The sequence below is a fragment of the Trichoderma gamsii genome, assembly GCF_001481775.2.
Source record: "Trichoderma gamsii strain T6085 chromosome Unknown Scaffold_2.2, whole genome shotgun sequence".
NCBI classification, from domain to species: domain Eukaryota; kingdom Fungi; phylum Ascomycota; class Sordariomycetes; order Hypocreales; family Hypocreaceae; genus Trichoderma; species Trichoderma gamsii.
The window spans coordinates 1529404-1544350 of NW_020171339.1; the positions used below are offsets into that span (position 1 = coordinate 1529404).

Here is a 14947-nt window from a genome sequence, read left to right on the forward strand (position 1 = left end):
CTACGGAGCTGGTAACACACCTGTTTGTGCCTTTTGCGCATCCAGACTCAATGTCTTGCACACATTCATCATCAGCTCGTTCCCGGGCGATGCCGATCGTGTCGGGCCGTAATCATGGCGCGCGCCCATTCATGCCTGGAAGATCGTTGTCGTCAGCGCCTCAACCCAGAGCGGCCCAAAGGCTCTATGCTTTACCAGTAGCTTTTTCTTTTTTTCCTTTTTTGCCGCCCCAAACACAAGCCACAGAAAACTTGCATGCATTCGCTCTTCTATTCTAGTGTGGGAGACGAGGAAATGAATGGCCAGGGAGGGGGTGGTTGATACAAGACGGCGCTTGGCTGTCGCTTGTAATGTAGAAAGCCCAGACACAAGCACAAACAATAAGAGAGCCCCAGCCGTGCTTCCCAAAGGTGACGAAGGCCAAGTTTCTTAGCTGCTGGGCTTTGGGGGACCACTCATCCGCGCCCAATGAGCAGACGGCGCGCTCATAGTTCTAGAAAGATCAACTATTTCGAGATCCGTTGTGGCGCTTGTGATACTGGGCGCCTCTGCCAATCATGGCGCGTTTGCGATTCCGATCCATTTTCGATCCCTCTGATGGTACAGTGCGAATGCCACTTCGCCTTCCAATGCATCCCACCCCTTCTGCCAAATTCAGGTCATTCTACAGATTCTAGGCTCTGATCCCCCCAAGGCTGGGCAAGATGTTTGGCAGGTTATGTAGCACTGCTTGCTCAGTCTTGGCTAACCCCAAATTGCTCCATAATTTTCCAGCCGCACGCTGCACGCGGTGCATACTCGCATATACATACAGTAGGGAGAGCACAGCAATGAAGATTTGCATCAAACGGCGAAACATGTCCGGCCCTTGGCTCCATCTGGGCAATTGATGGCTTTTCGCTGAGACAGCCTCTCGTTTCCTTCTCTGCGGGTACTGCCAGTTCGGATCCGACTAGCCGGGCTAATCGCGTCTGATGTCGATTTCATTCGGCACAGCTTACATTCAGCTAGCATGATCGCCGTAGCTGGTAAATCATCTGCCTGGGTGTCACGAGCTTGTCGAGACGGTCAGACTTGGGGCGGAGGCTGCCGTTGATGCGCTTATACTGTAGATAGCATGGCTGGTCGTTTGTCACCTTCGCAAGCGGGCTTCGGTGGTACTGGATATGGCACTCGACAATAACTGACCGACTGCATGCATCGCCAATCCTCGCACTCCGTGGAAACGGGGCATTAGCACCAGGTACCGTGCCTTGACCTGCTGCAGAGCACCTTGTTAGCGCAATCATAATGATACCAACAGGTCAATCATCCTTGAGCGCTGCTGCAGCTGCTTTCAGGGACCAGGCCTCGCGCATCCCAGCATATGCAGCTGAGAAGAAGCAGATTCGGTGGCTAGTCATTGCAATCTCTCTGAGCTGCAGAAGGGTCCTGTCCTCCAATACAATACGATACGACGGAGTATTACCGGTGCTGAATGGAACTCGTACCGCTATGGAGTCTCGGTCCAGACCCCCCCTACATGCAGCAGCAAAAAGCCCACCCGAATGGTTGCAGCCAATCGTCCAGGCATGGCTGGCGCCGATCCTCTTTTAATAGCCTCCTGGTTTGAAAAGGAAGCTGGGGCTATGGAGCAGGAGAAAGACTGGTCATTTGCTATGGGGGAGAGCCAAATGAAGCTGCCTAGCCCGCCGTCATTTGACGAGTCAGATACGCCCATTCCGTTCCCCACGCAACAAAGCCTCTTTTCCCCCCCATGCTGTCCATGCCTTCATCGCGATTATCGGCCTAATTGCTGCTAGCAATGCCCAGCACCACCACCTAGCGAATCGACGCTCTGCATCTTATACTTGTAGTATATACTAAACGTGCCTATTAATACCACCTTGCACCGTTGGGACTAGAGCACGCCATGCCAAGCCAGTTTCTGCAGACGCGCAGGGCCCTTCGGACAGCACCTGTTGCTACCATGGCCATTAGCACTGTAGCATTCTTATATATGCGACACACACAGACGGGCGGCATGTGCAGCATCGTGCATATTGTTATTTTATAGCTTCAATGTTAGCACAAGCACGATTGGGCATGCTGGATGCTGGGACCGAAAAGCAGAATGTGCGATGCATTACGTCATTGGGGTCTGGGTCCAGTCTGGGGGGACCCTTTACACGCCCCCTGAGTTCTGCTCCGCGGAGCAGCATCGCCATGCGCCGAAGTACTGTTGGTCATTTCACACGACTGCCCTCTGCACCTTGCCACGAGCTCAGACCCGATGGGCCGACTGTTGCATCTGCAGACAGGACTTTGAAAAAGGTAACACCTGAAAAGTTATCCAGCACTCCAGCTGTAGGTGTTGCCACTATACCCCCTGCTCCTTACGACGCTACTTGTTAGTGAATTTGGCAGCTGAGTTCGTATATATGTAGACTGACTCCCTTGTTGAGCTACAACTGGGGTATTGGAAGATGAAACTGAGGTGCTGAATACCTACTTGGGTAGTATTTCCCTTGCAAATGATGTGTATACTGCATGTTGCCAACGTACATGCACAGCGCAGCACAAAACATTCAAGTAATGCTGCTGCCTTGGAAGGATGGTTACAGCACCTTACCTAACGCAAATTACCTACACCAGAGGCACGATACCTAACCATCTTTAGGTAATACATTCCGTCCTCACCTCTAACCGCCCGCAATGGGAGATTGGACTGGACTGGCTGTCTGGCTGGCTATGTACCCAATTAGTACGTATCTGTAAGTCGGTCAGCCATGGGAAACCGCCCCATGCAAGCAAAGTCCCTTGCCCTGCCATCACATTGCCAAGCTCGGTCGTTGCTACGGTTTCCTGCAGCTGTGGTTGTACAAGGCGAATTAAGGTCCTGACAGCCTCATCAGCTAAAAAGAGAAGAAGCAGGACTTGCTCGAGGAATCCTTTGTCGCTCGGAGGGTTTCTCCCCGGCCATGACATTGATGTACATTCCCGCAGCCAGCTAGAGGTGTACTAACTTAGAATGCAATGATACAGTGCATTCATTTCATTACGGCGTATCAGCTTATCTGGACTTGCCTTATCCTGGCCGAAGTTGTACTAATCAACGTGACAAAGCCCTGCTGCCCACATTACCGTGATGAAAAGTACGTTCGGACGGGACCGAGGATGAGCCTTTCAAACGCGCAGATGACGGTGGGGACCGAAAAGAAAGGCCAACACCAGTCCCGGTCCAAAGGGGTGGTGGCCCAGGAGCGAAACAACACAATAAGAGAGCACGGGCGAGTTTCTGGCACGGCAAGACATATTCTATCATGGCTATCCCGTTCGCAGTATCCCGCGGGTTTTGGCTGCAACGACGGACGCCGCCCGCGCTTTGACGGCACGGACAAGAAACGGTCAGACGTCTTGCTTGTGATCAAAACGTAAAAAGAAGCTGGCTGGGCCGCTTACACCAACGTAGCTTGGCTTGGCACTGCCTCGCTGCACAGATGAGGGAGCTTCGTATAGAGGATGGAAACGGGAAAACCAAAGATCAAGATGAGTTATGGAGTTCCATTTCGCGGTCTGTGTACATGTAACCCGGTATTAGAAAGGAAAAGCGATTTTCCAGGCCCGTGGTTTCCGCGGATATAGGTTGATCGAGCACTTACACTACTCATGCTAGCACCATCTACTACATAGTATGGCAGTAGCATGAATTAATTCTCCAGGGTTTTCAAACAAAGCAAAGCAAAGCAAAGCAAAGCATCAATAGCACATCCGGAAAATTTCCCCAGGGATCCTCGAGCCAAAGTGCTAGCAAATGCCAAAGCGGTATTGGTATTTCCCCACCGCCGGAACGTAACGGTTATTTGGGACTTGGGTTTTTTCATGCCGCGAATAGCGAAGGTACATATAGATGGCACATACTGTACACGATTCCGGTGGAGAGGATCAGGTCAACTGCACGAAATGTTACCTGTAGCCCGTGGCAGGGCACAAGGAAAGAGGACAGAAAGAGCGTGGCGGGAACGGAAGAATGGCGCAATGCCATGAGCGACAGCATGGGATGGATGAGCTAGCCTCAAGGTGGTGTGTGTGTCAACCGTCGACGCCAAGGCCAAGCTCTACCGCAAGAACCGCCTTCTCTCTCCATTCTTATATATGGGGGAGAGGCAAAGGGCCGGCTGGGGTTGGTGTAGAAAAGGGAACTGACAGAACGGGCAGACACCGCGGGATCATCTGAGGCTCGTTAGTCTAATTGCAGCACTTTTGCTTCTCCGTACATACCATACAAGGAGGGATATCAGGACTGGAGAACCGGGAGAGGGTTGGAAGGGTTAGATGCGATTTGTCCCATGCCTTTCAATGCCTGCTGATAGAGCCTTGCTCGCATGCAAATCTCGCATGCAAATGTGAATTCTGTAGGCATCATGTATGGACGGACGGCGCAATAATAGCACCGCAGCTGCAGTGAGAATGTGACACCTGAGAAGGGGGGCAACACTTTGCCGGTATTATCTACAGCAAAATCAACCCATCACCCAACAGCAGCAACTCGCCACCTGGATGTATGCATCATGCATTGGTGTTGGTGATGCTGCTGACGGTTTATGTACGGTTTGCATTGCCCAGAGAAATCCTATAGGTTAGTACCTGTAAGTACCAAAGATACACGCACAACTTACTAATGGAGGCCAGAAGTACTTGTACATTCAAGCCATTTCGTCTCGGAAGCAAGTTGCTTGCAATTCAGGAGACTGCCATGTACACGTACGGAGAATGCTCCATGCAGAACTGGAGCTGTGGGCGGATGCTAGGGAGCCGGTGGCAGCGACTCGGGAAGCACCAAGCGCCTTACTTAGGTAGGTAGTGAGACGTGCAGGCTGGACCTTGGGCGACTGGCCTAGGGACAAGTACCTGGAGCAGCTGCGCCTACAGTGTCTGCTTGTAGCTAAAGCAAGGCACTCGTACCTTTTGCCTCTGTGGAATGCAGGTACCCAAGGTACCGTACCGCGACTGCCAGCGCTGGCCGGTCCTGGTCCTTGTTCCCCTTTCGCCTCCATCCCAACTCCAAGCCGGCCCATCCCATTCGATCGCGAAAAACAGCACAATGCAGACCACAACGCCGCCGATCGATGGCGATTCGAGATGGGATGGGCTGGGCTGGGCGAGGCAAGGCAAGGCAACGGATAGCTCTCTTGAGGCTGCTCCTCCGCACATCATTGTCTCTTTTGCGCCGGGTTGAGCAGGCCAGGCGCGGAATTCTTCGGGCGCGCATCAACCATCCCACTCATGCGACCTGCTTTTGCTGCACACCATCACCCAGGCAAGAACGCAATTAACCACTACAGCTAACCGCCTTTCGCCCTGTGCGCCACGCCGCGATCCAAGTCTAGAAGCGCCCCCCGAAGTATCATTTGCTCTTTTCTGGCACGGTAGAGCGGAGCCGCCGCAAAAGACAAAGAAACGGCCTGGCCTGCTTTGCAGGATTTCACTGTCCTGCGGCACTGTACGAGCGAAGCCCGCATCGGTAGAGCGTCCCACGCGCCGTTTGGGCTGGCCCGGTTTGGCTCGTTGCCCCCTTGTTCGAGTCGAGAGCTCGAGTCGCACCCCCGGGGGCCTTGCTCAGCAGCTGTGACAACCGTCATTGTGCCAGCCCGCCCAGTGTTTGATTCAGGATGGGCGGTTCGTGGCCGAGCCAGCACGAGCCTGAAGGGAGCGAGAGCTGACGAGCGGGCATTGCAATTTGACAGCACAAGAGTGATTAATCAATCCACGGACGTGCGATCCATGCTGCGGTTAGTTAATCACAGGTAGGTACGACGACGAGTGTACTTGCATTGATGCTCGTCTTGTGCATATATACAGAAACACTGCCCTCTTTCCACCCGCTTTTTTCCCTTTCGCTCTGACCATTTTGCTCGTCCGTCTGTCCGTCTATTGTCTTACACGCATTGACTTGGGTTTCCAAGAATAAACACATTGAGCAGCCCGTCCTGTCCGCCGAGACGCTCGGAGCCTTTTTCATTCTCCTCTCTCATCGATATCTTAACGAGCCATTCTCTATGAGCTCTTTTCTGCTTTTACATCTACATACATCTACCTCTACTCTTCGTTCTTCAGCTACTCGATAGTAGTAGTATTAGTAGCGGCAGTAGCAGCAGCAGTTGCTCTTTTTGTCGTCGTCGTCGTCGTCGTCGTCGTCGTCTTGTCTTGCTCCTCCACCCCTCGTCTCTCTTCTATTCCGTTTACACATCGCCGTTCCTCATCTGCCGTCATTTTGCCCCTCCTTCGTTACCACTGCTACGAGATACCACCACCAACCAGTTCTCACGTTACCACGGCTATTGTTACCCGCGTGCGCGCAAAGCAGAACCTGTCTGGCTGGATCCGCTTGCTCTGCTGCAGGTTGACGACACTGAGCAGGTCTCGGCTGACCTGGGCTAAACCGATATTCGTACCAGCTCCCAGCTAGCGGCTCCCGGGCTGGCGCCAAACTCGCTTGGCCTTTGATACAGACAACCTTGAGCCGGGTCCTTTTTTGGCAGCAGGACGCGCGGGAGACACGGGAACGCAGCAACCTCTTGGGCCGCCTGTCGATTCCGGCTTTCCATAACGCAGGACATTTTGTTCATCTGGAGACATTTGGCGCCATCAGCCCGTTTTGGGACAGTCACAATCAACTGCCTTTTGCCGAGGGCCACGAACGGCGTCTTGCTTGCTTTGCTTTGCTTTTCCAGACGCCGCAGCACAACCGATCCGGAGAAATTAGCACCTGCAATACTGTACAGTACCTGGCCTACGACTATAGTACTATACCACTACTCCAGACTCCATACTTCTCCATATCGACATCTATCTACTCCATACTTGTGTACTACTTTATAGTATATACACTACGCAGGTATAGCACACGCTCCCGCTTATACCTACAGTACCTGGTCGCCATATCCACCCGTCCTCACCTACTGTACGCCACGGTACGGTACGGAGCTGCATACGACATTCTACCTGTTTGATCCTCTGGCTCGGCAGAAACAACCTGTCACGGGCGGATCTCGTCTGGCTCAGCTGTGCTGCTACGGGCTACTTCATCGCCTCCCGCCTTTAGCTCTAGCCCTGGGACCAGCGACTAGCAGCGCCTTAGTTGTTCTTCACCTGGCGGGTTTCCCCTTTCTAGCTTCTGATGCGCCTGTAGCGCATGCAACTGCGCATCGGTGCCCACTCTGGCCATCCTGGTTCTACGCCCACCCCCCAGGTTCGGCGCAATAGCGCAGAACGCAGACGCACCACACAAAATTGCATCGGCCCTGCTTGGCCCTGCCCTTTTCCCCGTGCCCCGAGCCGCCGATCCAGAGCCGAACTACAGCCTGCCAGAGGCCTTGAAACTCTGCTTTTAATCCATCACTTCCTGGACCGTGTCCTCGCCGCCCTCACCTGCTCTGCTCTGCCTGCTAAACATCGCATCACGACTCTTCAATATGCTAATCGACGGCGAGAAGTATGCCTGCGAGGCATGTGTGCGTGGTCACCGTGTCAGCAACTGCCAGCACGCAAGTAAGTCACCTCAACTGCTGCGAACCAATTCTGCCCCGCGGTGTCCCCCCCGTCCCAGCAGCCCTGCCGCCCTGGTCTGTCTTTAATTGCCCGTTTTTCATGAGTGCACTTTGCTTTTGCCTGGTTGCCGAGAGCTGTTGGATGCGTCGTGTAACCCGCAACTGCAACTGCTGCTGCTGCTACTACCACAACTGTTGTAAGACATTGATCAATTGTGCTAACTTGCAGCTCTTCCTTGTGCAACAGACCGGCCGCTCCAGCACATCAACAAAAAGGGCCGTCCCGTCTCCCAATGTGCGCACTGTCGCTCAATGCGCAAGTCGCGATCCGCCCATATAAAGTGTGACTGCGGCGAGAAGACCAGCAAGTGCATCCACCTGCAACCACCCGCCGAGGGTCATGTTGGTGAGTCTACAGAATACGAGCGACCCAGTTGCCAAGGTCTCACTTCTAAACTATTGTCGTGTCGCCCAGAGACTTGCTGCTGCAACCATGGTGGACGATGCACCTGTGCCGGAAAGTCTGATGTGCCACTCGACACCGTTCCAGAGTCCGACTCTGAAGGCGAAATGAAGGGCGCCACCCTTCCTCCTCGCCCGGTCCCCAGGAGACGACGGGCCAATACTATTCACTCGTCCGACATGGGCATGACCTTTGACCAGCACGGCCACCACAAGCCCACCAAGCACAACCGCGCCTCCCAGAAGTGCGGGCCGTACCAGCTCAACAGAGTCAACTCGGCCGCCAGTGCCGGCAGCCTTGGTGCCAGCACCGACAGCCTGCTGTACCAGCACGGCGAGGGTCACGCAGCAGTGCAGCACAGCTTCCTGAGCCGCGAGCAGCGACAGGTCAAGTCGGAAGCGACATCTCCCTTGCTGTCTGCCTCCAGCTTCACACAGCTAAACAGCAACTTGCCCCCCTTGGATCTATCGGGCATTTCAAACTATGCAACATACGTTAGCGCACCGGGCTTCGATCTCTTCTCCAGCGGGCTCCCGGATGCCGATGCGCCCATCCTGAGCGCCAGCCTGGCACAGTCAGTCGACTGGAGCCACTACGATTTGAGGGAAGCCAACGGTGACACCTTTACCCCCTCCAGCTACAGCCAGGCCGGCACGCAATTCACCGGCCACTTCGATTTCGGCAGCGGCTCTGAGAATCTACCCACGCTTGCCGGCACAACATCCACATCCGGCGACGTCTCCGAGGTGGAAGACTTTATGCCTGGTGGCGAGGGCGAATACGACGGATTTTCCACCAGCGGCAGCTACCTGCGACAGGCAAACGTCGACCTGACCAGCATTGACTACAGCCTTTTCGACAAGGCTGACAACCAGGCTCTGACTGGCGACTTCTCCACGGTCGAAGACGACCCCGCCTTCTACATCCCGAACTACAGCGGCACTGTCGCCACCGTCGACGACAGCAACTCCGATACTCTTGGAGCTGGCTCATTAGCCGGCTACTGGGAAATGTGATTTTTTCCCCATCTTCTTCGATTTTGGTTTATTCCATTTTTTTTCTTTTTACTTTTTTTTTTATGGCGTACAGAATACCCCCTTGGTGTGGTTGGCTTCTTGAACGCGTAACGACAAAGGCGTTGGAAATATCGCTATATACATCGAAAAAAAGGGCCTTTGGGTGGTCTGGAGGGCGTACCTGATTTATTTCGGTCGGCTATCTTTGAGCGACACTTTCGCGAGCATCAAACTTCCTTTTTTCTTCGCTTCTTCTTTTTGGAATCGAGATGGCTGCTTCGAAATGGCTTCTTATTCAACTACGAAAGCCAGCCTCTCGATATCTTCCTTTTTTTGCCGCGTGAAACTCCCGGCCCTTGCGGTTTGGACAACAAGCGGGCGACCTTTTTTTTCCTCGTCTCTAGAATTCATATAATGGGGCACGGGCTACAATATGTGGGGTGGAGGGAACCAGGGGCAACTTGGGAGGGGTGGAACGTGGGCAATGAAGGTGGGACAAGGCTTCGGTGTCTGGGGTTTTTGTCGGTGCGTCGTTGGGCTTTTTTCCTTTCCATTATGACGCTGGATCTGCGTTGTTGGGTGGAGGTCTCGATGCTTTTCGTTTCCTGTTTTTTATCGGGTCTTTTTCTCACTGCCTTAGGCGACCTAATGGGTCTGTTTGGCTTTACGAGGACATGATGATGGCTTTTTGCTTTCTCTATTTTTTATACAATCCGCAATGTTTTTGTGTGGAGTGGTGTTCAGAGTTGCTGCACATACAAGTATATAACAGTTTCTGGATCAGATAGACAGTTTTGTTGCGATTCCTATTGAGCGGACTCGGCTTGAGTTGTATGCTCGCAGCGTTTTGTGGTGATGGCTTTGTCTCTTTTTTTTTTTTTTTTAAAGGTATAGACTTGCACAACAATAGAAATGGGCGGCTTTGAGCTTTGCACGGCGCATTTTCCTACAAGTTCCTTTCAATGGCATCACACAATTTGACGCTAATTTAAGAAAGACGTTTACCGTGGCGATTTCGTTGCAGACGAAAAGAGGAAGTAAAACTAACTGTCCAGTCCAACAAACAGTGCAAGTTAAACACTGCAGCCTACTTATATTTTATGACTAGGGCTCCTAACGCTCAAAGCTTTTCGACTTATCACATGCGATCGATCGCCTTGCCCGAGAGAGGCCCGATAGAGGACCGAGACAGAGACTCTAGGAAGTTTTCAACCTTCGAGACCTGTACGCTCGGGGCCACTTCCAGTCGGTGCCAAAGGGCGTCCTGCATCCAACGCCGAGAAAATCTGTCTCTACACCGACGAGTGTTTCAAAAATGGGGGCGAGGGCTTGAAGACACAATTTTTTGACACAATTACTTTTTTGTGTGGTTTTGTTTCTTGGCTTCTTTACTAAATCGAGATTTTTCTCTTTTTTTTCAAGCTACTGGGTAGTTCAGGTACTGTCTTGATAAGAAGGATTTGGCTTCAGGAACAAAGTACTCCGTGTAAAAGTCTAAAACCACTAAAACCATCAAAACCACCAAAACCACCGCCCCCCAAATAAAGTAGACAGATTACATAACAGGACGTTCAATGTTCTGAGATGGGGAAGAACGCCACTTTACATGTAGATACTGTATCTAAGGGGAGAAACCGGAACGGCTACTAGGGGGATGAGAAGGGCTAATTGGACGGAATCGAATGAAACTAGGCGTTTGTGGATATGAATGGGCGCCTTTTCTACTCTGTAGCTAGTACTGTACTGTATACGCTTTTTTTACCCACAAAAGTTTTTTGTTTCTGAAGCCTGGTCTTGAAACGGAGGAAACGACTCCACGGTAGAAGAATAGCCGGAGTTGTGTGGAGATTTTTTTTTAGTTATGGAGAGAGATGAAAGTTGAAACTCGGCAATGCTTTGACGTAGAACACTGTCTATCTCCTGGAAGGCTAATTGTTCTCATCATTTTTCTCTAATTCTCAGCTAATACGCTATGGAAATGTATTCCCAGCCCCGACAATATCCTTCCTAATTTAAAAAAAAAAAAAAAAAAAAAGAAAGAAAGAAAACGGTGAAGAAAGGCGAGGGGAGAAAAACAAACAGTGCGAGGCGGCTGAGGGCTAGGGTGGGACAAAACCAACTTAGAGGTCTTTGATACTAAGTGGCCAGTCTCGTTCGAGACGTGACATGCCAAGTGGCTGATCTTTGGGCGTAGAAAAAAAAAAGGTGGAAAGCCTCCCCAAGTTACATGAAGCTGGAAACTAGGAGCTAAGTGGCATCCGTTTTTTTCTCCATTAGAAGAAAGCCATCTACATAGCTTGGCTATAGGGAGGGTTACGTGGCCCGGCTGGTCGTAATGGATTAGAGCTTATTTGGTGTATGCGATAGGTGGCTTACATGTAAATCTGGTTTGAGAGCAGGGACATACAGGTAGATGTGGTTACTAAGAGGGGTGAGATGATATGTTCCGGAAAGGGGGATGGAGTGAATGTTAAAAAGAGTCGACTTTTGATTACGACGACTCCTGGGCTGTGTTTGCTACATGACTGTGGCTTATGTTGGATCCAACATGTAGCGTTCTATCACACGATGTATCAGAATGAAACCGCCGTACCGTATCAAAGCCCAGGCGAACAGTGGCTCAGCTCAGCTCAGCCAGCTTTTAACAAGTAATGGTGTGGGAAGGGGGATCCACGACCATGTCCTTGCCGCCCCATGGGCCATCTCAGCCTCACCGATCAAACTATCCCTACCTATGGGGAATCATGTATTTGATACACAGGGGGAGGGATGCTAATGCTACGCCTCTCTCCTCTTTTTTTGCCTTTCATTACACTGCTATTAATCTGCCTAGTACAACAAATCCGCAGACAACGTTTGGTCTCTCAGTCTTCCCTGTGATACTAATATCAACCACAAGCCAGCGTAAAAACCGTGGCATCATCAACAATCAAAGCCATCATTGCCACTAATCGCCAATCCCACGCTTTTTGGGCCCGGTGCTAGAGCACAGGGCCAGTAGTATACACGCAAAGTCGGAGAGATACAAACAACGAGTAAAAAGAGGTAAAAGGTAAACACAAGCCAGTCATTTCATACATTTGAACCCTGGTCAGTAGCCTCCCCAAAAAGGGCGTCAGTTTGGCTCAGGCTGGAATCCAGCCAGGAGAAACGGGGATCTTCTTCTTCTCTTTAAGCGACGTCTAGATAGCCCGATGCTAACGTGTGACCAAATGCGATATCGTCCGAGCCTGGCGCAATGCCTTCATGTGCTGTCGCCAAATCTGCCAGGTGCTGTAAGCCCTGGCTCGCAGTGGCCTCCACTGAGGATGTCGGCCTCAGCTGCTCCGTCAACTTTTCTCTTACAGTATCCCAGTGGCCTCCAGTGGGCTTTTCCAGAATCTCCTTCATTAGTCTAGTAGCGCCTTCGCGAGAGCTGTCCATCTTAGCGAGCCTAGCCAACGACATGGTAACCAGAGATACAAAGTGATTGGTAAAGGGGCTTCTGAGATGTGCGTTTGCTAGCAGTAGAGTAGCTAGCTCAGATGTTGGCCACAGTGTTTCCGTTGGTGTAGCCGCGGGTGTCAAAAGGGTTACCAGTAGCTTGCAGTGCCAATACGCAAGGTGTACTAGCGGATATGATACAGCCTCAATGTGGCCCGGAAGATCTTCTCGATAATTCTCAATGTAATCCACAAGAATGGCCGCCATGGCTGGCTCAGCAGTAGATGTGCCGGGCTGCATGGTAGAAATAACGAATGCAATTCGATTCAATAACTTTGATAGACCTGTGCAACTGTTGTTAGTACCAAAGAAGTAATCTCATCTTACATGAAAAGGAATAAACTTACGAATCAGATAATAGCACACCTCGCCCACGGTGTTCTCCAGCCCAGCCGGTGCAACAACACTGCTGTCAGGAATCTGCGATGGTTTTCCGGTTCCAGCCGCATGCCAGCGATCCATAAGCACAAGAGACCACCAAATCCGCACACATAGCTGGTCGTCCGAATCCGACTCTGATGCAGACTCAATGGGTGTGAATTTCCACAACTTCATCGTGTTAGCGAGCGCTACCGCCCTAGCCAGAAGGAACGGAAGCTGAGACGAAGACCGCCAGTCCGCATCGATTATCAGGAGAAGAAGTGTCTGGGCGTGGACGATATCGGTGGCGCGCGAGTGCGGTGCCTCACTGCTCTCCCACTCGTGAAGAAGGGAGCTCGCAGTTTGGGTATCTCCTGAGGATTGGCCTATCGCTTGAAGCGCTGCGATAAATGCCGTCCTTACCGACGGCGGGCACTGTGAAAGTAAAGACTGGACCCTTGCTTTGCTAGTTGGAAGTATGGGATAGATGGCTTGGACATGGGCGAGATAGCTATTATAGCCCGTTAGTCACGGCTCTAAGAGGTATTGGAGAGGTAGGATGGTGCTTACTCATGTAAAGAATCTTCTTCAATCTCTGGCACTTCTTCTGTATCTACTACCTGCGAGTCCATGGACGCAACGGGTGGCTTTGGAGGAGCTGTCTCCGCCTTTACAGCAGCAGGCTGAGGGGCCAGCGAATTGTTGGCATATCCTGGTCCTGTAAAAGTGTCTGTAGATGCGGGCGCCGGGAGTATTGGCCGTGGCTCTGGGCCCCATGGTGCTTGACGCGGAGCAGCTGCGTTAAAGTCGCTTGCGGATATGCTCGAGAACGTCCTCTTACGGCCTGGTTCCTCAGGGGGGGCTAAGCCGTTGTAAGCGCGATGGCTCCCTGGCGTTAGAAGTCGGTCAATTTCGTCTTGGGTAAGGCTACCTTCGGACTCCAGCTTGTTCTCGATGCTGTGTATCCTGTCTGCGAGTTCTTTGATATAACTATCACTTGCGTTAGCATAACACAGCGCACCATGCCAGTCAAGGGGAGAAGGAAGTAGAGCAGAGACAAAATACATACCCCTTGCTGGGACCTCGCTTCTGGGGAACCCGGCTAAACAGACATCGCATAGAAGATCGAGCGCAGCTGGAGCAAGGACTCTCGCCGGTATCTGACTGAGCATCGCATTTAATCTTCTTTCGTCGGCATTCATCACAAGCACGAGACACCTTGGATCGTTTCCGAGGAGGGATACCATCGCCCATGGAATACTGTGGTGGCAGCGGCGGTCCTACGGGAACTGGAATCGTATGCGTGACCATGTGCTCAGATGCGGGTGCCTCATGAACGTAGGACGGCGTTTGATGCTGGTCTGGCTCGGGTGGCATGATATTACGCATGCTGGGATCCTCCACGTTCATGTTGGGATCGGTGGCCGGAATAAGGGCTGTTCCAGCCAGGCCTTGTCCAAGCTGGGCCGCCAATTGAAGCTCCTCCAGGTTGGGGGGCCTTGAGATGTGATGCTGGGGAGAAGACGGCTCATGTGCGGGCACTTGGCCATGGTCCTGCTCGGGGGCGTGGACCTGATTAGGGTCATGCTGATCATGCGGCTGCTGGTGCTCCTCAGGGTCGTGATGCTCGTGGGTTTCATCGCGAGTGCCTGTATGGTAGAACGGGCCTGCATCAAGGGCCTCGGCACCTGGTGATGGGTACGACATATTAGTGGCTTCTTCTGATTCACCCTCACGGCCCGGGCTCATAGTTGCCACGCGAAGAGGCCAATGAGAATTGTCAATGGAGAAGGCCCAGGACAGACAGCCTCAGGCAAGGGATAGGCAGAAGTGCTGGCACGCTGTGCTTCTCACTCCGAGCTTCTCACTCCGAGCCCTGGGGCAAACTACGACAAGTGGTGGAAAAGTCGGACGCGGTTGCTACGCGACGGTTGGAGGCGATCTGGCGCCGATGCAACACTGATACTGAAGCCATTGTCAGCTTGTCACTCGACAGCGTGTCTACTAGCAAGTGTTTTGTTGCTGGTCTGGTGCCTGGCTTGAGGGCTACCTGCACTGCTGACTTACACTCTATCGCATTGGAGTACGGAGGATGG

At 52.2% G+C, this 14947-nt stretch overlaps 3 protein-coding genes across 3 annotated transcripts; 1 reads left to right on the top strand and 2 right to left on the bottom strand.

Annotated features, from left to right (window-relative positions):
* On the bottom strand, positions 1-129 carry TGAM01_v200976 (hypothetical protein; the record flags this gene model as incomplete). Its single annotated transcript, XM_024548659.1, has 1 exon — positions 1-129. One exon carries the CDS (start codon positions 127-129, stop codon positions 1-3), a length of 129 nt encoding a protein of 42 aa, XP_024406670.1.
* A 7325-nt stretch (positions 130-7454) lies between these two features.
* On the top strand, positions 7455-9008 carry TGAM01_v200977 (hypothetical protein; the record flags this gene model as incomplete). The annotated part of the gene is made up of 2 exons (XM_018806572.1): positions 7455-7530; positions 7777-9008. The coding sequence occupies 2 exons, from the start codon at positions 7455-7457 to the stop codon at positions 9006-9008; spliced, it is 1308 nt and encodes a 435-aa protein (XP_018660214.1).
* Positions 9009-12179: 3171 nt separating this feature from the next.
* On the bottom strand, positions 12180-14600 carry TGAM01_v200978 (hypothetical protein; the record flags this gene model as incomplete). Its single annotated transcript, XM_018806573.1, has 4 exons — positions 12180-12775; positions 12839-13362; positions 13422-13841; positions 13921-14600. 4 exons carry the CDS (start codon positions 14598-14600, stop codon positions 12180-12182), a joined length of 2220 nt encoding a protein of 739 aa, XP_018660215.1.
* Positions 14601-14947: the final 347 nt, after the last annotated feature.